The 24691-nt window shown below is 37.3% G+C and overlaps 1 protein-coding gene across 1 annotated transcript in view; it reads left to right on the forward strand.

Moving 5' to 3' along the window:
• The window catches only part of DTHD1 (death domain containing 1), a 68217-nt gene that overhangs the window by 5411 nt on the left and 38115 nt on the right, over positions 1 to 24691 (forward strand). The window contains exons 3-7 of the mRNA XM_004608072.2: positions 2114 to 2447; positions 7201 to 7380; positions 8900 to 9144; positions 18621 to 18782; positions 22184 to 22473. Of these exons, the coding sequence (XP_004608129.2) occupies positions 2114 to 2447; positions 7201 to 7380; positions 8900 to 9144; positions 18621 to 18782; positions 22184 to 22473 (1211 nt within the window). The remainder of the gene's footprint in view (positions 1 to 2113; positions 2448 to 7200; positions 7381 to 8899; positions 9145 to 18620; positions 18783 to 22183; positions 22474 to 24691) is intronic.

Consider the following 24691-nt stretch of genomic DNA (forward strand, 5'->3'; position numbering starts at 1 on the left):
GTAGCAGGAAAGTGAGAAACTTAAACTCACAGTTTTAATGTAGAGAACTAACATTTATTGATCAGTCATTTTATCCTTTAAGAAGTTTAAATAAATTATCCCGTTTTATCTATACAATATTGAAGATTATTGTTAATTTAAGTTTTCAATGGGTAAGGAAACCAGTGTTGTGGAATAATTTGAAGAAATATGATATTATAATAGAAAGTCTTTGGATTTTGTGTAAAATACAGAGTCAATTATTGACTTTTAAGTTTGCCATCTCAGAGTGCAGTGATGGTTTAGAGGGAAGGGCATAAAATCTGGAAACAACCCAAGTGCCCTAGAACAGATGACTGGTTAAAGAAACTTTGGTACATCTACACAATGGAATACTATGCAGCTGTTAGGAGAGATGAAGTCATGAAATTTGCTTATAAATGGATAGACATGGAGAGTATCATGCTAAGTGAAATGAGTCAGAAAGAGAGGGACAGACATAGAAGGGCCACACTCAGTTGTAGAGTATAGAATAACATCACATAAGGCTGACACTCAAGGATAGTAGATACAAGGGCCAGGAGGATTGCCCCATAGCTGGAAGACTGCTTCATGAGTGGAGGGGAGAAGGCAGATGGAATAGAGAAGGGATCACTAGAAAATGATGGCTGGAGGAATCAGTCGGCATGGGAGATGTGTGCCGAAAGTAGGTAATGGACCAAACATGATGACCTCCCAGTCTCTGTGTTGCAAGCCATAATGCTCAAAAGTAGAGAGAGAGTATGGGGAATATTGTCTGCCATGGAGGCAGGGGGAGGGTGGGAAAGGGGGGGTATACCAGGGATATTGGTGGTGGGGAATGTGCACTGGAGGAGGGATGGGTGTTTGATGATTGTGTGATTGTAACCCACACATGAAAGTTGTAACTCTCTCACAGTGATTCAATAAAATTGAAAAAAAAATAGAAGGGCATTTCCCTGCACAAAGCCAATATGGTTTTGATCCTCAGCCCCAACAGGAATGATCCCTGAATGCAGAGCCAGGAATAAGCCCTGAGCACTGCAGGGTGTGGCTCCAAAACAAAAGCAAAATGAAATTTACTACCCAAATGATTTTTATCAAATTAAATTTCTAAGTATCACTGTATCACTGCCATTGTCACTGTCATCCTATTGCTCATCGATTTGTTCGAGTGGACACCAGTAATGTCTCCATCGTGAGACTTATTACTATTTTTGACACATCAAATACGCCACGGGTAGCTTGCCAGGCTCTGCCGTGCAGGCGATATACTCTCCATAGCTTGCCGGGCTCTCCGAGAGGGACAGAGGAATCAAACCCAGATTGGCTGCATGCTAGGCAAATGCCCTACCCGCTGTGCTATTGCTCCAGCCCTATGTTTTTTCAATAGATAGAGATGTATTATTTAGATGATACCACCGTTGTGAAGATTAAATGAAATATGTAGTCTAAAATCTCTATAAAATTTAATTACATTTACCACATACTAAAATATTTGTCAAAGAAAATACAAATATCTTAAATGATTAAAGAATATTGAATAAAATAAATAGTCAAAATGCATTTTTGGACTAATTCTTTGCTGGTAATATTGTTTGCAACTCACTTTAACTGTAAATTCAGAGCTATATATCTTAGGTTTCCTTAAAATGTAATAAACAGAGGCTGTACAGGTAGTAAAAGGGATAAGACACTTTCCTTACATGCTGCTGAACCTGGTTCAATCCCTTGAGTTGTATATGGTCCCCCTAGCATTGACAAGAGTAATCTCTGAGCATAGAACAAGGAGGAAGCCCTGATCACAGCAGGGTGCGCTCCCTCTTCAACCCGTCTGCTGCATTAAACACTACCATTTGCTTCATTGTGTTTAGATCACTATGATTGGGCAATTATAATAACTTGTACATTATTCCCCCTCCTCATTTTACTGTTGAGGTAACTGAAGCACAGAGATGCTGAATATCTGAGCTAAGGTCATGGAGACAATAAGTAGTAGAATTTGGTTTTATATCAAGCAAATGCTTCTGGCTCTATAGTTTAAACTCTTTTGCAGTTAACTATAAAATTCATAAATCAAATAACAGGGAAATTAACATTCCCTTTTCCCCTGCAGATATCTTGATGTGCTGGGTGATGATAAGGACCCTCAAGTGTCTTGTTATATAACAGCACAATCCTATGTTCTACAGCATCTAGAATGCCGGATAATTAATAGCATGAGTTCTTCAATAGTAAGTGATAATGAAGAATTGGTCAGCAATGTCATCACCATTGAGTGCTCACCTCGGGAGAAGAGTATTCCATTTCCAATTTGCATTGCAATTCCTTTTACTGCACGTCACAGAGGAAATTATAGAGATATTATGGTGAAAGTATCTGATATCATAAACCTTCAGTCAAGCTACCTAACCCCAAATTCACTAGAAGGAATCAGAGGATGTTATAAGGTTAGTAAATCACTGACTATATCTACATTTTCACTTTTGCTCATTTAAAAATTACTCAGACTACCACAATATAATGCAAATAAAATTGCTTCACTCTTACCAAATTGAAAATAGATATATTTATTGTACCACATTAACAATATCATAATGATCAAAAGGGAGAAACTATTGACCAACATTAGGAAAAACTTTTGGTCAATGACTCAGCATGGCTAGTTTAGTGTCATAACTTAGAACTAGTTTTAGACAAATATCTGTTAACTTAGTACTCCTCTATATAAATATAAAAATGTCAAAAATCCTTTTAGAGAAGTTTTGTTTTTGTAGGATAACATTGCCACCTGAAGCTTAGGTTTATTTGGGTTACTCCCTTCACAGTGCTCCAATTCCTCTGTATTTATTTGTAACTTCTTTCTTTGTGCTCTGTTGATTTGTAAATATTGTTTTCCTCTTCTCCTTAAGTCCTTTACATAGTTTATTCAGAGCAATGTCCTTTTTTGTATGGGCACAGCAAGACAGTAAATGCTATTCTTTTGTAATATGGGAGTCAGTTGACTCTAAATTACATTTTCCTCCTGGGCATCTGTTCTTTGGACCTAAGCCTCAGTTGGTCTTACTTCCTAGCACCCCCAAAAGCAGGGTCCCAATGAGGGACTGGATGGACCCAGGGCAAGCGGTGAGCTATATGCTACCCTGGCATCAAGATGGGTCTGGCCAAAATGCCTAATGCTTAACTATAAGTTAAGAGCTTGGCCATGGGCAGATGCTGTCATGATCCAAAAATTGATAACTAGATCTGGACTCTTCTAGGGTTAGGAATGATTAATCTGGATTGAGTGCTGTAGTCTGAGTCTGTGGCAAGATGTTCTCAGGAGAGCTGCCCTACAAACCTCAGTGTATCTCTTACTGTGCCCATACAAAAATAACTAACATTAAGATGCTAATTAAGATGCTAGGAGGAGAGGAATACCCCCAGGTAGTGTTTCCTAGATGGGCAGTCAGGAAGAGCTTCCTTAGGTTGATTTTACTACCAGACTGGGTGTAGCAAGGGCCCAGAGGATGAGGGGTAGTGAGGGGTAAAGAGACAGTGGGGAGAGGGAGAAAAGGAGAGTCAGGGAGTCTTGGAGAAGAAGCAGTCAGAGTCAGAATACAGAGGTCAGAGTCAGAGGCAGGCTCCAGAGAGGAGAGAGAGCACAGGCTGAGAGATGGAGCTTGGAGAGATGAGAAGGAGAGACAGGAGGAGACGGGAATGAGGGGCAGTGTGAGAGTAGAATGGGGAGCTCAGTGAGACTGGAACAGGCGTGTGGGGAGAATGGAATAAACAGCAACTGATCAATTAACTGGCTTGGCCCTCGTTTTCTCTTCTGTCTGCCCTATGGCTTGGGCCTCCCTTACTGGGCAAGCGGCCCGGGACCACCCCTGAACCCGGGAGCCGATGGGAAGAGTTGACAGGGCTCTTCCTGGGCACCCCTGGGAGATTTTTACATGTTTTATCATTCTGATTGAGAAAATCTATAAAAAATTGAAAAAAATATGTGTGTACGCATGTTTGCTTGTGTGTGTGCATGTATGACAAGGCAGCAATTAAGCCTAATTTTTACATCTGTACCTTATAGATAGTATATGTGCTAGTTACAATGTGGCTTATCGAAGATTACCTGGGTTTGTAATGTGATGGGAATGCTTTCTTTCTAGTAAAATTACATGATGCAACTTTGCCATGAATTACTTTCTTTATCTGAAAAGAAACATAAATAGTATACTGCTCTCCATCTCTTTAGAGGTGTTCTAAGGCCTCCAGAGGAGGCCTGAAATTGAAAATAGAAACAAATTTTACATATATCTTTTTTTTCTGTACTATACTAGGCATTCTATAATAATGGTTTTTATTACTAGACACAGTAAGATACTAACAACAACAAATTACAATTATAATGATACACAGTTATAAATATTACATGAATATGGTCTCTCCCCCTTAGACGGGATGATTTTTATGTTTTTTTGTTTTTAATTTTTTTTGCATTTTGGGTCACACCCAGCAATGCACAGGGGTTACTCCTGGCTCTGCACTTAGGAATTACCACTGTCGGTGCTCAGGGGCCCATATGGGATGCTAGGAATCGAACCCGGGTTGGCCTTGTGCAAGGCAAATGCCCTACCCACTGTACTATCACTCCAGGCCCAGACAGGATAATTTTTATCCGTTTTTGAACACAAGAGACTGAAACAGATAAAAGCAAAACTACTTACAAAGGATGAGGGAAACTGAAATAATAGTATGAAGGGACAAAGGTTATGATTACTTCAGAAGATCATAAATCAGAAGATCATAAGGATTTAATGAGAAAATTTACTTAGAAAAATAAAAGGAAGTCTATAAATATTATTTTTGTTGTTTAATATATTGCCATAACTGAGGATTTCTGTGATCAAATACAAATGCTTTGAAGAGATAGACAACTCATTAATTTTGGTGTAAAGTTGATAGGAACCAAATTTTAAGTAAGTAAGTCTCTTCTATGGGCAACTGAACTAATCTTTAAATAATTAAAATAATTTTCTATTCATGTTTAAGTTTTCATAATTGACATATGAACTATGCATCATAATTGGAAAGGAGGCGAGTAAATTATAAAAAAAACATGCACAAAATTCTTAAAAGCCATCTCTTTGACTGATTTCTATCTTTTCCTCATTATAAACATAGTTATAAGTCAATTATAAAATCTTTGCTTGTTCTAATTATTTTCTCCAATTCATGCAATCATACATTTCTAATATAGTATAAAAAGTCTGTACCTCCAATGATCTGATCAGCATTAACTTGTGACATTTTAATCTAGGCCAGTCTGTGTGACTTTACTAATAAGAGCAAAGCATTCTCATAAAATAGGATCAGGGAATATTAGTTAATGGATAAGCAAAACAAAACTTATCCAAAACAAAACTTAATGGATAAGTAAACCAAACCCACTGGAGAAAACAGAGAAGTATATACTTCACCCCACCACATTATATTCTTTTTTTTTTCTGGTCACACCCAGCGATGCACAGGGGTTCCTCCTGGCTCATGCATTCAGGAATTACCCCTGGCAGTGCTCCGGGGACCATATGGGATGCTGGGAGTCGAACCCGGGTTGGTCGCGTGCAAGGCAAACGCCCTACCCGCTGTGCTATCGCTCCAGCTCCCACCACATTATATTCTAAATGTAGTTATTTTTATTTTCCAGTCAGGAAAATTCAAACTCTGGATTCCTTCCAAATCTTTATTTGACATTTTATGGTTCATATGATTTTGAAGAATTCTAATTCTAATTCATCTAGAGTCAGATGAGCTATGATCAGAGTTCTATTCGTGGCACTCCCCTACTTAATAACCGGTTCTGGTTCTCCTGCAGCTGCCAAGTGTGATTTAAACGCATAGCAACTGCCATTGGTTCCCACAGAACCTTCCTTTCTTACCTCTCACCATTTTCCCTCCAGCCAATTAGGAACATTCATCTTACACTGCATTTTCCCAGCAACATTCATGCTATGGTATTGTGAAATCTTTGCCTTAGTCAGTTTTCAAATGATAGATTCATTCCCATTGCAATTATCACTGAAGTATTTGTGTATATGTCTGGGTGATTATCCAGTCAGACTAGGGAGGAACCCAGTTGATATATCTGGTTGGTTTGGGGTAGAATATATAGAACAAATTATTTCTAAGTCTTACATTTTATTTTAATTTTTGGTGATTATGTGAGTAGATAATTTTGTTTTCATTTATGTACTCAGTTGCTTTTTGTGTTATAAAAAGCTTTTACTATGTCCATGTAAATATATATTGCACATTTAAATGTCCATTGGAGAAACACACATATCTCTGTAATCATTTGCTCCTACTGCATAGAGAAGAGAATTGTAAATTGTTAGAAGAATTTGCTTACAGGAACTGTATTAATACAGTTCATATAAACCTCCCTAATGATAAAGATTTCAGGATTGGACAGACAGTATAGTAGGTAGGGTGCCTGTTTTATGGTGGACCCAGGTTCGATTCCAGATATAGCACATGCTCTTCTGAGCCTGCTAGGAGGGATCCTGAGTGGAGAGGCAAGGGTAAGCCTTGAGTACCACTAGGTGTGGCCCCCAAACCAAAAATATAAAAAAGTGATCAAAATCCCACAATTGAAAGTTCCCTAAGACAGTATTGAGTCTCTTGGATAAAAGGCAGAAGGTAGGATTCCAGACACCAGTGATACTTGTGAAAACATAAAATGTAACTGCATTGTATACATGCATTTTAAAAATTTACTTTAAAATTTCAAAATGGAGGGGGCATTTACAGAGAGATAGAATGGTGAGTGAGGCTCTTGCCTTGCATGCAGTCAACCTGAGTTTGATCCTGGCACCACCTATGGGCTCCCAACTACCATCAGGTCTGATACTTGAGCACAAAGCCAGAAGTAAGCCTTGAGCACTTCCAGATATGACCCAGAACCCCTTTCCTAAATATTAAAAATGTAAAATAAAACATATTTATTTCTCAAATTTCTCTGAATTTGAGAAACTCCTAATTATCTCTATTTTATCTCATAGAAGACCATACATTTGAAATTAATGGTAATATTCCCAGTTGTTGAAGACGAGAGGGATACCATATTGACTTGATTTTAACCACAGAGATCGTACAGCATGTACTCCCAGAACAGGGCTATATTAATGTCCTTAAATTTCATTCTTTTAATGTATTTGATCCATACAGGGCACCTGTGCAGAGGTGCAAGTTTACAAGTTGGGCATCTTTTCTGTTATGTCTTGTTTAAAGAAAGAATCCTTCACAGTTACAAAGAAAGGTCTCACTCTCAAGCCAAGCATGGATTCTCGAATATCATTGAATTACCCTCCAGGAGTTTTCAACTCACCGGTGCTTGTGCAATTAAAGGTAAATATTAAAAAGTAGTGAGTTTGTGAGTCATGATCCTCAAATATGGTCTTAAACATTGAATAGGTATGTGTATATAATATAAGAATGAGTGAATTCTTCTCTTATACAGTGAACCGAAGTAAACACTTACCTAGTCTACTAGGTAATATGTTATATTACCTAGTATATATAACATATATAATATAATAGCATATATAATATAATCCAATGCTATTGGATTATATTATATATGCTCTGTGCATATTGGATATGCCAAAAATAGTAACAATAAGTCTCTCAATGAGAGATGTTAATGGTGCCCACTCAAACAAATCGATGAGCAACGGGATGACAGTGACAGTGATATAATATAATAGTATGTATAATATACTATTATACTATATATAATTGGGCTGGAGCGATAGCGCAGCAGGTAGGGCATTTGCCTTGCACAGCGGCAGACCTGGTTCAATTCCTCTTGGAGAGTCTTGGAGAGTATCCCACGCCCACGGCAGAGCCTGCCAAGCTACCCGTGGCGTATTTGATATGCCAAAAACAGTAACAAGTCTCACAATGGAGACATTACTGGTGCCCGCTGAAGCAAATCGATGAGCACAGGGATGACAGTGAGTGATACTATATATGATTATATATACTATATAGTATATATAATATAAAATATCTAATATATTGCAGCCCTGATAGGATTGACTGAATTGGATATGATGGGATTGATAGGATTGATATACTAAGCACTAGAATAGTCTCATGATTCAAGATTTGCAACTGAGAGGGTAACAAAAAGGAATCTAATGAACAAGATTATGACTATTAATATTGTAACATTTACTTACAATGAAGCCTTTATTTGGAAGAAAGATTCAGTATGAGCAAACAATATTGACCAGCGGTATAAAAATGATCAAATTGGTACAGTTGAAAATTTGTCTTCTCAAATAGTTCCTTTTATCTAGGCTCAGCTTTTTCCCAGTTTCTCCTTTTCTTCCAGTTGGAACCACCAATAACAAAGAACACAAGTTAGACAAGAATACATGGCAAATAATTTTTTTCATGAAACGTTTCCATAAACTTTGAAATTTGGGAATTATTTAGCTATTTTTATTATTAGTCATTCTTTTTGAAAAGAGACATTTAAGTAAATATAGTCTTGCTTTTCTAGTTTCTAAAGAGCACTCAGTCTTACAATAGTTATAATTAGAAATTATGTAAAATGTCTATTTTGTTTTCTAGGTCATTTTATTGCCTGCAATTAAAAGTGTTTCTCAGTTATTTATAACTTAGGACAGAGAACCTAGATTTCAGAAAGTCTTTGAAATAAAAGATCTGAGTACTCGGTTCCTTTATAAATTAATGCAGTGTTGATTGCAGTTTGTGTGTGTGTGTGCGCGTTTGTATTTGAAATTGCCTTAAAATCTACTTATGATTGCCATATTTTGTTATGAAAACATAAGGCTGCCTATGTATACACACATATGATATATGTATGTGTGTATGTATGTATAACTTGTTTCCTTAGGTCCAACCAGTAGATCCAACTCTGGTGGCACATTTAAGAACACAACAAGACACTTTGTGCTCCGTATTAGCCACAAGCCCTCTGGTTCATGTTCAGCACCCATCAACACATGCTTTCCAGAAACCGGTCACTCTCCTCCTACCTTGTTCTCCACACGTTGATAAAAAGAATCTTGAATCTGAGATAGACCATAAAAGAACAGCCAGTGCCACAACCAACAGAATCATACCTTTATACTTCGACCGGTGAGTTGATCCTAATATTGCTGGTTTGAGGATAAATAAGTGAAAATGAGCATAAGATATAATCAAATACCTTGACTTTAAGTCACTGTGCTGAAATTTTATGAAATATCTTAAATGTAGAAATAAAATGTGGATCCACCAAAGGTATAATTTACCTGTAAAAACCCCAAGGTTTGTTATGTGGTAAGATTGATATAAAAGAGGTAAAATTGATTATTGCCTTAAAAAACTTATAGTGTAGTTAGTTATAATTAGATAGCATGGTAGTTTTTATTTTTATATTTAAGTAAACTTTGTTAATGTGAGGAAAAATTAATCTTAAATTTTCCAAAAAAATTAGAGTATATGCTTGCTATGGAGATTGACTCTTTATTTTTAAGTTTATATACTGAAAATTCCCACCAAGATGACAAATATCTATATTTGGTTTCCTCTCAGAGATGAAATGTGAAATCAATGCTTACATTTGTTTCAGTGTTTTTCACAGTGCGTAGCAAATAGTAAATATCAGAAGCACAGGAAATATTAATTCCTGTTATCATTTTATGTGCTTTCATTTATTGTATTTTCCTAGTAAGAAAGGTAGACAATAACCTTTCTATTCTTTGGTTTTGAAAGGATTTTTTTTCTTTGAAACTAGAAGGAGGAAACAATAACTGCTATTAAGATGACAATATGTACCAGATTCCTAATCTATATTATCTAAAGCAATTCACCTTTTGCTGATTGTATCAGCGACATGTCTGAAACTCACTGGGCCAAAGAATTTGTACCTATACCCAGAAATCATAGATAAATCCATAGAAAACCCAGAAATCTAGATTCATATAAATGCGTTTATAAACATGACTCTGAAGCTGTCGCCTGTTAACTTTCAGATTGTCAAATTAGGAATTGAAAAAAGGATTATTCTCTCTTCCTCTGCTAGTAATTGTAGAAAGTTAGATAGTGTTGGTAGAAAAAAAATTTACTGAGTGATAGATAAGAGAGGGAGGTGTATAAATTATATAATTATATATTTTCAATTGGGACTGGAGTGATAGCGCAGTGGGTAGGGTGTTTGACTTGCACGCTGCTGACCCATATTCTATTCCTACGTCCCTCTTCGAGAGCCTGGAAAGCTTTGGAGAGTATCTCGCCTGCACAGCAGAGCCTGGCAAGCTACCCGTGTTGTACTCGATATGCCAAAAACAGTAACAACAAGTCTCACAATGGAGACATTACTGGTGCCTGCTTGAGCAAATCAATGAACAACGGTATGACAGTGCACAGACAGTGCATTGTTTTCTATTTGAGTTATCTTCTGCCTATCGATCTATCATATATTTATCTACCTCCCAGTTGACAATTTAGTTAATCCATGCTCTTGTATATCATGGTAAAATAAATAAAAATAAAAACCAAACATATCTTGAATCTGCCTATTTGAAATTTATTAGTCTAATAAGGTTAAGACACATTTGCCTTTAAACATACTCCATAGGACTTACATATTTAAAGATGAAAATGTAAATAACACCTATAACCTTAAAAATTGATTCTAACTGGTAAATTCTTATTAGATTGTGTCTATATTCTGTTTTTAGTCTATAGGTGGATGAAAATATTAATATGAATTTGCAACCACCATCTAATTTGCATCATAAATTTAGCTCCATTTTCCTGAGATATGACTGAAAAACAACTCTGGGGTCATAGAGATAGTATCGTAGTTAGGGCTCTTGCCTTGCATACAACTGATGGGGGGGTTGATCCCCTGTACCATCCAGCCCCTGGGCCACCCAGTAGTGATTCCTATGTGCAGAGATAGGATTAAGACCTGATCACATTCTCCCCCCTCAACCAAATTAATAAAAAACTTTTCCTGTTCCCTACTATATTATCCATGATCAAGCCAATGAGTATAAAAGTAATTCTAATATGTACACATACCAATGCGGAAGTTAATTAGATTGATATTCACTTGTTCTTCTTTTGGTCATAAACCAACATACCTCATAAACTTGCCTCATAAGTAATAGGGCAGGATGTAGAGAGAAACTGGAGGCAGCGGATTTCACTATCAAACATGAATTTTTTTATAAGTATAATATGAAAGGTGAAACCACAGGACACTCAATATAAATGCATACTGAGGTTGAAAATTTCTACTACTTAGCAGATGCAAAGCATTGGAAATCCAACAAGCATGGGTAGGAGTAGGTTATATTGTAGTCAAGAAGATTTATGCTCAGTCAAACTAGTAGGCACTGAAAATTGGTTTAGAAATCACATACATGGGGCTTTCCTCCAGATCTGAGCAAGAGATCCTAACGATTACCAACATAAAAGTGGGTAAGTGAACCTTCATTAATGGATTAGAAAATAGCAAAATACTGCAGTGTCTTAAGTAAAACAACACTAATTACAAGTCAACACCAAAATTTCCAAATAACAGCTTCGGAAATGAGAAGAATAGCATCCTCACATTTCAAATTAATTCAAATGAGAGATACAGCTATCTGGAGAATATTATAGAAATATGTAGTAAGTTTAATAATATCAAGTAAACATGATTCCAAAAAAGAAGAACGACACCAGGTTAGACAGGGAAAAGATGAAAAGGCAATTGGGATAAGATACAAAGATAGCAAGCTGAGACAAATGGAACCAAGATATAATATGGAATCATTTCAAATGATGTAACTTTATAATTATAGGTAGCGCTGAAGGAGACACCAACACAGTCATAAAATAAACTTAATTTTCTGATGTTGATTAAAACCTTGAGGTGGGAAGTACTGATTACTAAACAAAATTTATGGGAAAAAAATCTCATAATTAGGTGTAACATGGTAATTTTAAACAGAATAATTCTGTAAGAACCCATTTGATACATGCAAATTAAGTGAAAAGAAATAAAATTAGTCTCATCTCACTTTCTTTGCAGCACCAACTATCAAAAGGGGGAGAATGAGCTAAAACTTTCAAACTTTTTTTTTTCTTTTTGAGTCACACCCGGCAATGCACAGGTGTTACTCCTGGCTCTGCATTCAGGAATTACTCCTGGCAGTGCTCAGGGGACCATATGGGATGCTGGGAATTGAACCTGGGTCGGCGGCATGGAAGGCAAACGCCCTACCAGCTGTGCTATCACTTCAACCCAAAGCTTTCAAACTTTTGAAGGATGTTGGTGGGTTTTTGTTGTTGTTGTTGTTGTTGTTTTGTTTCTGTTTGTGGGACAGACTTGCAGTGCTCAGAGCTTACTCCTGGCGCTGTGCTCAGGAATCACTCCCGGTAGGACTCTGTGTAACATGTGTGGTGCTGGGGATCCAACCCAAGGTTGACTCTGTGGAAGGCAAATTCTCTACCAATTGCACGATCACTTCGGCCCTGTTTTTAATAGTGCAAGTACTCACAGGACATACCATTATTATATAGTTTGACGCTGATATAAAAGATAAGAAATAAAGATATACAGGAAAAAAAGAGAATGTAAAAATGTGGTGAAATTAAAGGGAAAACAGATGACATAAATAATCAGCAGAACAATATCCATAAATGAGTTAAACAAAATTTATTCTGCTGCTTCTCTTAACTTGGGGCAGTTTTTCTTAGATTTATCATCTAAACGGCCTCATCAACGATTTCAAATAGTGCTTCTCAACTGTTTTCTGAGCCAGGCAAGCTTCTGACTCGGTTTCCTTCCCACCTGCCTCCTCACTCCACCTGTTTAACTGCGCAGCCGCAGTCTCATGCCAGGGCTCCTGGTGTGACGCATGATTTTAACTTATTTTATAAAAAGTCAGGATGAGTCAGGATGTGTCTCAGCAGTAGAAAATATGCCTTGCATGCGTGAAACCCTGGGTTTATTCTCTGGCAATGCAAAAAAAAAAAAAAACCAGAAATCCTAAGGAAAAGATTAGTGCCAGTTAATTGTGAATTGAAAAAAATTTCTTGATGATAATGAAGAGAATTAATTTATTAAAAACTTATATATTAATAATACATGAGAAATATTTTAGAGACGTAAATGCGAAAATGTTTTTGTCCATGAAAGAAAGTATTTCTGTACAATACTTCTCAGTTTTAGTTTCTTTGTTTGAACCTGATAAATTATACATACAAAAGAATATTTGTCAAGTATGTGGATAACTGGTAAAACAGCCATACAACGTTAAAATTGTATTTAATCAATACTATTCCTTTGTACTTGTCCTTCTCATATTCCATCTTCTCATCTCTAAAATAATTGATCCTCGTGCCCATTCAGGTTAATAACAATTAGAATTTTTGAGTCATTCTTTAATTTTATTTTTTCTTTAGTTTTATCATACATTTTAATTCTTCCTTTTATAACATCTTGGTTGATTTTTGTCTGTGTTTGAGATTTTTAAAAGTGGCATCTTTCAGTGCACAGTTTTGGTCTAGTACTTTAATGGTCTAGTTTTTTCAATTATAATAAAATATAAGAAGAATAAATTGAAAGCATTATGTCTAGAAGGGGTCTCTGTTGTGCAGTTAATAGAAAAAGGACACAGTGGGTCTTCTGTGAGGTTTGTGCTTAAAAAAATATATAAAATAAAAGTCTTGGCTTTAAGGGAAGAAAAAAATGCTTTGAATGTTTTCTTTTAAGATGGATTTTATACTCTAGTGGTGGCTGTGATGCAGTAGCATTGTAAACCTAAAAGTCATATTTTAAAACCTAATACCTCAAAATAAGTTTTGATTATATAAAATAAAGATATTTGTTTTATGATTTCAAATATATATTTATCAGGTTTAGCAAGATTTCTTTCATTATGGGTTAAATAATTATGTTTTTAATGTAATGGCAGTTTGATTTTAAATTCTATTTTTAGCATCTACTTAGATATTGTTTGATTCTCTTTTAATGTGTTGATGTAAGGGATTGCATATATATCTTTTCTAATGCAAAATCATCCTTAAAATCCTGGATAAACTTAATTTAATGATGACGGTTATTCTTAGTTTGCCTATATAATTGCTATTGGCCATTCATAATTGATTTGGAGGTTGATCGAGACCTTAGTTGAATGATAGTTTTAGTGATCTTGCTTGGGGTTTTCAATGCATTGCACTACCATGGTGTCTGAGACTGGGAAGTTCAATATGCCTTTATTTGCAAGCCTGGGTTACTGGTAGTGGAAGATTGGGCTCCGGTTGGTATGGCTGAGCCTCATGGTCTCTCCATTAAGCCATAGGCCTCTTTCTCTCCAATTAATTGTTTTTTTTTTTCTATGCAATATTTCTGGAAGAGTAGCTAGACAACTGACATGGGCAATCAGGACTTCCAAAAGTGCAAAAACAGAAATGTGAGCAGGATTTCCTAGTCTTTTTTTTAAATTTATTTATTTTTAATTAGAGAATCACCGTGACGGTACAGTTACAGATTTATACACGTTTGTGCTTATACTTCCCTCATACAAAGTTCGGGAACCCATCCCTTCAACAGTGCCCATTCTCCACCACCCGTAAACCCAGCGTCCCTCCCACACTCCCCAATCCCATCTCCCCCCCACCCTACCCTGCCACTGTGGCAGGGCATTCCCTTCTGTTCTCTCTCTCTATATTTATCTTCTACGGCCCGCAATAAAGGTGTTGAGTGGCCACTGTGCTCAGTCTCTAGCCCTCATTCAGCCCGCAACTCCCTTCCCCCGAATGGCCTTTGACTACATTATAGTTGGTGATCCCTTCTCTGAGTTGCCCTTTCCCCAGAACGTGAGGCCAGCCTCGAAGCCATGGAGTCAACCTCCTGGTACTTATTTCTACAGTTCTTGGGTGTTAGTCTCCCACTCTGTTATTCTATATACCATAGATGAGTGCAATCTTTCTATATCTGTCTCTCTCTTTCTGACTCATTTCACTCAGCATGAAACTTTTCATGCCCATCCACTTAACTACAAAATTCTTGACCTCCTTTTTTCTAACAGCTGCATAGTATTCCATTGTATAGATGTACCAAAGTTTCCTCAACCAGTCATCCGTTCTGGGGCATTCGGGTTTTTTCCAGATTCTGGCTATTGTAAACAGTGCTGCGATGAACATACATGTGCAGATGTTGTTTCGATTGTACTTTTTTGCCTCTCTGGGATATATTCCCAGCAGTGGTATTGCTGGGTCAAATGGGAGTTCAATATCTAATTTTTTGAGGATCGTCCAAATTGTTTTCCAGAAGGGCTGAACCAGTCGGCATTCCCACCAGCAGTGGAGAAGGGTCCCTTTCTCCCCACATCCTCTCCAACAGCGGTTGCTTTTGTTCTTTTGGATGTGTGCCAGTCTCTGTGGTGTGAGGTGGTATCTCATGGTTGTTTTGATCTGCATCTCCCTGATGATTAGTGATGTAGAGCACTTTTTCATGTGCCTTTTGGCCATTCGGATTTCCTAGTCTTACCTTGGAGCAATCAGACCAACATTTCTGCAGCATCCTGTGTGCAACCTGAGTCAAAGGACTGCCTTCAGCGCACTGTGGGAGGGTGTCATGCAAGGGCAGAATATTGACAGGTATAAGATGCACCTTTGGAGGCTGGATACCACCTCTGGCATCATATTCTAGGTTCACCAAAATTTCCCCCTCCCTTCTTTTGGGATCTTATGCCACTTTGACTATTTCTTTGAAGACTGTAGAAATTTTGATTTTCATAACTATATGGGTGACTTCTTTAATTCTGCTGGTTGTCTTGAAAGCTGTTCCTTGTATTTGATGTTCTACATTCTTATTTATTATATCTAGATGTGGTTTTGTTTTTATCATTCTTTGGGTCAGATCCAGTGGTCTGCAGATGTTACTCCCAGCTCAGTGAGGGGGCAGGGCACTTACGGAGGGGCTCAGGGCACCATTCAGTGCTAGGATCAAACCTGGAATGGCACATTGTATGCTCCAGTCTATTGACTTATCTCTGAAAACCCAAAATGTGAAGTTTAAATATTTTTGTGGATGGACATTTTATTTTTGGAATAAGTAAAATTGTCCTTTCAGATTTCTGGAAAAAATATTATGTATTTTTTAATCATACATTTTTCTCAATACCATTTTATCTATTTTCTTCTTCATTTCGAATATAAAAGACATGTGGAGTTTTTAGAGATGGTCAAATAAACTCCTCATTACTTTTAAATGTTTCCTCTCTGTACCACCATCTCGGCCTGCATAAAAGACCCGGGTGGGCAGAGGAAGCACGTGGTCCCGCAAGAGAAGGAATTTGAACAGAGAAGCTCATTTATAAAGTTAGAAACAATGGAAAATAACCAGAGATTTTTCCTTTTTAAATGTTTATGTCATTGTGTTTTAGGGCTGCACCTGGCCTTGCTCAGGGCTGAATCCAGGCTCTTCAGCTCAGGGATCCCTCCTGGGGGTTCAGGGACCCCATGGGGTGTCAGGATGTATATCCTTTGTTCAGTATCATAAACCAGAACTAGTCATGAGGCCCATTCAACCATATGACTCAAGGAAGTGTCATTCTATCATAAACAGAGATGGAGAGGGATGCTGTATTTCTTAGCAAGTAGTTGTAATTGATGTCAAATGCAGTATTTTGGGCTCTGACTTGTAAAGTATCCCTCTCAGCCCATTGCATATGGACTAACCTGACGTAGGGTCACCCCATTATACTTGAAAACCAGTAAGTCATAGAAAATTTGGTCTATTGGCAAAAACAGGTAAGTGTAGTCATCAGAAGAAAAAATCAATACTACTTTGAATTGAATCAATTTCTTGTAAATGAGAGTTTTGGGTTCAATACAATATGTCTTCCTATATTAGTAAATTATGAACTTCTAAGAGTTACAAGTTTACCATACTAATGAATATAAACCCAAAGTTTTAAACTATATGTTATTTGTATTTTCCTAATATTGCCTGGTTGTCTTTTGACAAAAGAAACATTATTATCTAAGCTTTTCAGAGTAGACATTTTAATCCATCTCAGTTTGCAACTTGTCGTTATAGGACAACCTAACCTATAAAACTAAGCTGATTTTGAATAACAAACTAATTCTGTTCACAAATAAAGATGCAATTTTCACATTTGAGGTTTATTATTAGTTTGCAGCAAAAAAGGTTGTGTCTCTTTGGGGACATAATTAGATAATCTTTTTTCTTTTTCTCCCCCCCCCAAATATCTTCAGTATCAAGAATTCTTATTCATTTAGTTATGAGGAACAGATATTTATTTTAGTGAAATCAAGAATTTTTTGTAAGGTTAAAATAAATAATATTTCTTTCTACCTCTGGGGTCACACAGATTTTTTAAATTTTATTTTTCTCCTATTTTTTATTATAATTTGTTGTACCATTTTATTCTTAATCTCTCTAACTATTCACTAGTAAATTGTTTGTTGTGTATTTTGTGTGTGTGCATGGTGGGGAGTAAGTGTGGTTGTACCATAGCAGGCTGTACTGAGGGCTACTTGTGCCTGGTGTTTGGAGTTTGCTGTAAGTGGTCCTTGGGAGACCCTGTGTCAGTGGGACTCAAACCTGGGGCTCTGACTTGTAAAGCATCCCCCTGAGCCCATTGAATGATCTCCCTTTCCCTTCTCTATCATTTATTTTCATAGCTTAGGGCACTCCAGTCAAAAGACAATAACTAATTACAATCTCTAGGCTTCTTATAAACTCACGTTTCAAAGGAAAAGAATTCAAACGTCTAGGTGTAAAAAAATGCATGTATTGTTTGAAAAATCAGCTCTGGTTGGGGAAAGCATCAGGGATTCATACACTCCCCTCTTCCAACTGTGTGTTAAGAATAAAAAAATTCCAAGGATACTAATTGGTTATGTGTGTTGAAAGAAATAGAAGAATGTTGACACTAATCATGGTGATTACAGGTTTGTGTTTTACAAATATTGAAGTATTTATTCCTAGAATGCACATATTATTATTGCTGTTGTTGTTGTTGTTATAGATAAGAGTACTGAGATTCAGAGAGATTTTAAATGTGGTTATACAGCTAATGCGAGGTAGACCCATTCAGAATGGGGGAGTAGACAGCTTTGTTCCGGAGTCTGGTCTTAGCAATTTTCCCACATCAGTTTTCTTGACTATCATCAAGCATCTGGGCTTACATTAAGGAAAATATTTATGGTTTTGATGCTCTCTAAAATCCCCCACATGAAAAGCATTTGCCTAGAGTCAGAGGCTTTTTAGTCTCCAAAGTTAATCTCAAATATCAGCAATTTCCTTTTTCAAGATGCCCTGTACATCTTTTTTCTGTTCCTAAACCACCCTGTACATTCTCTTCAATACCCTACACATCACTATGTCCTTTAATTGGATAATTTTGTGAATTTCTCAAAAGCTACAATTATATATTGTTCATTTTTGTGTAATCTTAGTGCATAGATACTTATTGGTACATAGTATCCTCTTAATGAATTGTTATTGACATAGAATGGAAAAATGAGTTTATTAATTATGATTAACACTATAGAATTTTCTTTTTTCAGTTTACAAGTTTCTCTCTGTTACCCTAATATAGGACCAAAAGTGCTTCCATCAGAAAACCTGGGAACAATGCCTGTGATTCCTTGAAATTATTAGGATTCAGGAGCAGAGATAGTGGTTGGATTGGACTTGATGTTGTGGTGAAAACCATGCAGAGTGGCTTGGTATCCTTTGAACTGGATGAAAACTTAGAGAGGTAATACAGTAATAAGCAATAAAATTCTATCCTCATTATTCATTATGGATTATTGCAGAAATGAAATCAGAGGATTAGATTTTTTTCCTCATAGGGACATGAATAATCTGTTAGGATGTGCTCAAGATGAAAAGCAGAGTTGACAAAAATATGCTATATATACTTTTAATTCATGATAATTTAATAAGTGCTTTTATAAATGACTCATAAGAGGTTTATTTTTACGAGTTTCTTCTAATTCTAACATACTTTTAAAATAGCACCTTCTTTTTTGAAGTTCACGGAAACAGTATTAACTCTCCATATTATGTTCAACTCATAACTACGTAGACTTATTATTTCAGCATCCTCAATTTGCTTTCACATTTCCATGTTTTCTAGACAGATAATTATAGAAGACTTTTAGATAGTTTTAAGGTTTAAGAGGAATAGATGTTTAGAATCAATTACATATATATTATATATATAAATTACATATGTAATTTAGAATTACATATCTAATAGCATTGTAGCACTGTTGTCCCATGGTTCATCGATTTGCTCGAGCAGGCACCAGTAACATCTCCATGTTGTTACTGTTATTGGCATATCCAATATGCCACGGGGAGCTTGCCAGGCTCTGATGTGTGGGCGGGACATTCTCGGGAGTTTTCCAGGGCTCTCCCAGAGGGACGGAGGAATTGAATCCGGGTTGGCTGTGTGCAAGGCAAGTACCCTAGCCGCTGTGCTATCGCTCCAGCCCCAGAATTACATATACACTACTCATATATATATACATATATATAAAGATGGCTTTTATTTCACAATGGATTGCATATCTATAATGGTCTTTGGTCAGATTCCCTAAGAGCAGAGTTTAACAGAACTATGCAAAAGACCTATTGAATGAGGGCTACCCAGTGAATCCTACAAGGGAATGAAAGAATAAAAGCTGTTGGAGAACTTGTTTACACTGACCTTGGCTATTAGTCTCATAGTATGTTATTATTTTTAGATCTCCCACAAATGAGTCCAATCATTCTATGTCTGTCCCTCTCCCTCTGACTTATTTCACTCAGCATCATACTTTCCATAACCATCCAATTTTATGTGAGTTTCATGACTTCATTTATGCTGGTGACTGTATAGGACTCGTCTACAATTGGAAGTTTGCCACAAGTGGTGGATATGGGGGAGGGCAGCTAAGATACAGAAGGGACCACTGTGCCAAAGGTAGTTGGAGATGATCACTCTGGACAAGAACTGAATGCTGAAAGTAGGTAAAGGAACAAAAATGAGGACAAAAAAGAGAGAGAGGAGAGAGAGAGAAAGAAGTAGAATGCCAACCTTAGAGGTAGGCTGGGGGGAGGGGGGCAGAAAGGAAACTGGAGACATTGGTGATGAGAAACGTACACTGATGAAAGTACAGGTGAGGAGACATTGTATAACTGACAATCAATTATGAACAATTTTGTAACTGTGGACTGGAGCCATAGCACAGTGGGTAGGGCATTTGCCTTGCTGACCTGGGTTCGATTCCTCTGTCCCTCTCTGAGAGCCTGGCAAGCTACCAAGAGTATGCTGCCCACATGGCAGAGCCTAGCAAGCATTCCGTGGTGTATTCAATATGCCAAAAACAGTAACAAGAAGTCTCACAATGGAGACTTGTGGTCCCAATGAGACTTACTGGTGCCCACTCAAGCAAATCAATGAATAACGGGATGACAGTGCTACAGTGCTATAGTGCAGTATCTTATGATGATTCAATTACATAGACATATAGCAGGTGGGGAAAATAAGGAAAATATAAATAGACTTCTGCTCTTGTGTTATTTTAGACTGATGTCTTAGAGGAATTCTGGAACATGAGGACCAAGGAAACTGGTTTTCTACCTCTGCTCTCTTAGTCCTTATTTCTGGGTGCTGAGATGCCAAGTTAAGGGCTCCTATTAGACAATCCTCAGAAGAGCAGTGGGGTGATGGACGATGGGTCATCCAGTCCTGATCCAGAAGTTAGTTAGTTCATTAGGCTGCCATAATAAAGTAGGTCAGCAAAGTCACTTAAATAACAAATTGTGTTTTCTCGTAGTTCTTTATTGGGGGTGGGGGAGTACATCTGACCATGCTCAGGTTTATTCCTGTTCAGGGGTCATTCCTGACTGTTACCCAGAATTCCATATGCAGTGCCAGGCATAGAACCCAGGTCATCTGTGCGCAAGGCAAGCACCCTATCCACTCTATTATCTCGCTGGGATTTTTCTCACACTTCCAGAGTTTAGAAAACCAAAGTTAAGGATTAACAAGATTTAGTACTTCTGAGGCCTGTGAGAGCAAAGATTTTTTCCAGGCCTTTCTCCTCGACTTGTAGATGGTTATCTTTACGTTCAGATGGAATTGCATCGTTATGTATTTGTGTGTCCATCTTTTTTTTCTTTTTATACAGAAGACATGTTGGATTAGTGTTGAGACTAATGACTGCCTATGAACTTGATTGCCTTTGTAAAGACTACTTCAGATAAGGCCATATTCTAAGAAACTAGTGGTTAGCACTTCAACTCCTGGATATGCAAAGAAGAGACTCAATGCATACTGTGGCTTAGGAGTCTGATCATCCTTACTCTACGTGGTCAAGGAGAATATTTCCAATTCCAAAAAATTGTGATTCTGTGCCTCCTTGATTTAAAAAAAATGGATTAATGTTGATAATTTTGGTCCTACATTTTGAAATAGCACTTTGATGATACTAGTGAAAATATACTTTTTTTTTTTTTGCTTTTTGGGTCACACCTGGCGATGCACAGGGGTTACTCCTGGCTCTGCACTCAGGAATCACCCCTGGCCGTGCTCAGGGGACCATATGGGATGCTGGGATTCGAACCCGGGTCGGCCGCGTGCAAGGCAAACGCCCTACCCGCTGTGCTATCGCTCCAGCCCAAGTGAAAATATACTTTTAAATATGTTCATACTAACGTATTTCAAAGTGAGCTGCCCTTAGAACATTTCTTAGTTTGAGACCACCTATTTGAGAATTTGCTGTATTAAAGCAATTGCTGACTTTTAATTGCCTGAATTGCTGATGGCTGATTTCCAAGCTCATTCATAAATCAAATCAGTTGGTCACCAGCATGCTTGGTTTATTTTTGATTTTTTGTTTTTTTTGGGTCACACCTGGTGATGCACAGGGGTTACTCCTGGCCCTTCACTCAGGAATTACCCCTGGCGGTGCTCAGGGGACCATATGGGATGCTGGGATTAGAACCGGGGTCCGCCGCGTGCAAGGCAAATGCCCTACCCGCTGTGCTATCGCTCCAGCCCCAGCATGCTTGGTTTAAAAGGAAAGTTGGGTCTACCGACTCTGCATGCTAAGCAATGGTGGTTCCAGTGAATTCCTCCCTCAGGTCATGATCTTTCCTCCTATGCAGGTTTATTGTGCTTCAGCTCTCTTCCATTGTGGATAACAGCCACTTGGTTTCCTTTGTGAGATCGTTAGAGGATGCTCTGCTCAGCACCACTGCCTGTATTGTGCTATATCACCAGAAGGACAATCCACGGAGAGTGGTTGTTCTAGTGGTACCTTCTAAAGAGTTAACTCAGGTACTTAAGGGCTTGCGTCTAGAAGGGTTCAGTGCTTCACCCGAGCCGCCCCGTCATTTCCAAGTGAAAGAAGGAGAACAACTTCTTTTGAGATTTACTGGGAACATATTTGCCTCAAGTAAGTGTAAAGAAATATTTTTGCGTGTTCTATGGCCTATAAACCATAAAATTACAAGGGAGTTCACTAAATTGATATTAATATGTAAATTCGAGATAGAACCTGTTTGAAAAAAATGAGAAGAAAAATTATTTATTTCTCTCCAGTTTCTTTGAGGATGAACGTTCTTTATGGGCAGAACTTAAACGGCATATGTGTGATAAAAGATGGAACTTCATTTTCAGTGGTGAATTTTATATGATATAATTTGATTTGATGATTCAGTGCAATGTTACTTTGACAAAAAACAAAAAGAGAAGTAGTCTCCATCTTTACATCCTAACACAAGCTAGGGTCAACATTCTCTTCCATCTATGCCATTGCCTCTGAGTACCCATTTTTTTCTTCTAATTGCCACATTAAACATATTTTCCATCTAGTAACAACAGTATTTAAAATAGAAATCATTTGGGAGAGTAATGTAAAATTTGGATGGACTATGAACAACTTTTTAATGTGTATCTCATAATAATTAAATGAAAATCAATTAATTTAAAAATCAACAAACAAAAATTGGGCTGCAGTAGTCCTCTGATTGTCATGACACATCCTTAGAACAAACTATATTTTGATAAATATGACTAATTGAGGAAAATAGTAACTGAGAGGTACTGGGCAGACAGATTTTTTTTATTGAGATAGCTTCGAACACACAGTTACAAAGTTGCTTATGATGGGGTTTCAGTTATACAATGTTCCAACACCCATCCCTCCACCAGTGTGCATTTCCCACCACCAATGTCCTCAGTTTCTCTCATGCCAACCCCACCTCCAGTCTATTTCTATGGCAGGCAGGCACTTTTCTTCTCTCTCTCTCTCTCTCTCTCTCTCTCTCTCTCTCTCTCTCTCTCTCTCTCTCTCTCTCTCTCCCCCCACCCCTTTTGAGCGTTATGGTTTGCAATTCAGATAGTGAGAGGTTATCATGTTGATTCCTTTACCTCCTTTCAGTACACAGTTCTTATCCAGGGTGATCATTTTCAACCATCATTGCCATAGTGGTTTCATCTCTGTCCCAACTCCCTTCTTCTCTAGCACCCAAGGCAGGCTTCCAACTGTGTACCAATCCTCCTGACCTTTTTTTATACTATCGTTGGGTATTAATCTCATAATATGTTATTTTATGTTCTACAAAAGAGTGCAATAATTTTTATGTCTGTCCCTCTCTTTCTGACTCATTTTACTCAACATGATATTCTCCATGTCCATCCATTTATAAGCTAATTTCATGACTTCATTTTTCCTAACAGCTGCATAATATTCCATTGTGTAGATTTACCATGGTTTCTATATTCAGTCATCTGTTCGTAGGTACCCAGATTTTTTCCAGATTCTGGCTATTGTAAATAGTGGTGCAATAAACATAGAAGTACAGATGGCATTTCTGTGATGTTTTTTGCACCCCAGAGCACAGCACATTAAACTATAAAGCTTCTGCACTTCAAAAGGGAAAATCAGTGAACAAGATATAGAGATAGCCCATGGAATGGGAAAAATTAATTACCCAATGCCCCTCAGATAAGGGGTTAATATCCAACATATATAAGGCACTGGTATAACTTTACAAGAAAAACTCATCCAACCCCATCAAGAAATGGGTGGAAGAAATAAACAGAAACTTCCTCAAAGAAATACAAATGGCCAAAAGACACATGAAAAACTGCTTCACATAGCTAACCATCAGGGAGATGCAAATCAAAACAACAGTGAGATATAATCTCACACCACAGAGACTAGCACAGACATTTAAAAAAAAAAAAAAGAACAATCAGTGTTGGTATGGATGTGGGGAGAAAGATACTCTCATTCATTGTTGGTGAAAATTCCAACTGCTCCAGCCTTTTTTTGGAAAACTATGTGGACATTCATCAAAAAACTAGAAATTGAGCTTCCATATGACAGTCTTTAATGGAAAAACAGGGAAATATACATCAAAGTTTATAATTCTTCTAATGAAAACCTTATACTTACCTCCTACTTGACTTACTATCCGGACTCTTTTTCATATCCTATCCACCACAATCTAACCTTAGATTGTGGATCCCACAAGATAATACACAATAGTAAGATTTAGTATGACTACTTTATTGTAATTCCTTGTATTTTATTCTATATATTGAAAACTACCATTCTGAGAAGGAACCTGGAGTTTTTTACCAAGCTCCCAAAAGTTTCATTGCAC

This window comes from Sorex araneus, chromosome 5 (assembly GCF_027595985.1).
Source record: "Sorex araneus isolate mSorAra2 chromosome 5, mSorAra2.pri, whole genome shotgun sequence".
In the NCBI taxonomy this organism is placed as follows: Eukaryota; Metazoa; Chordata; class Mammalia; order Eulipotyphla; family Soricidae; genus Sorex; species Sorex araneus.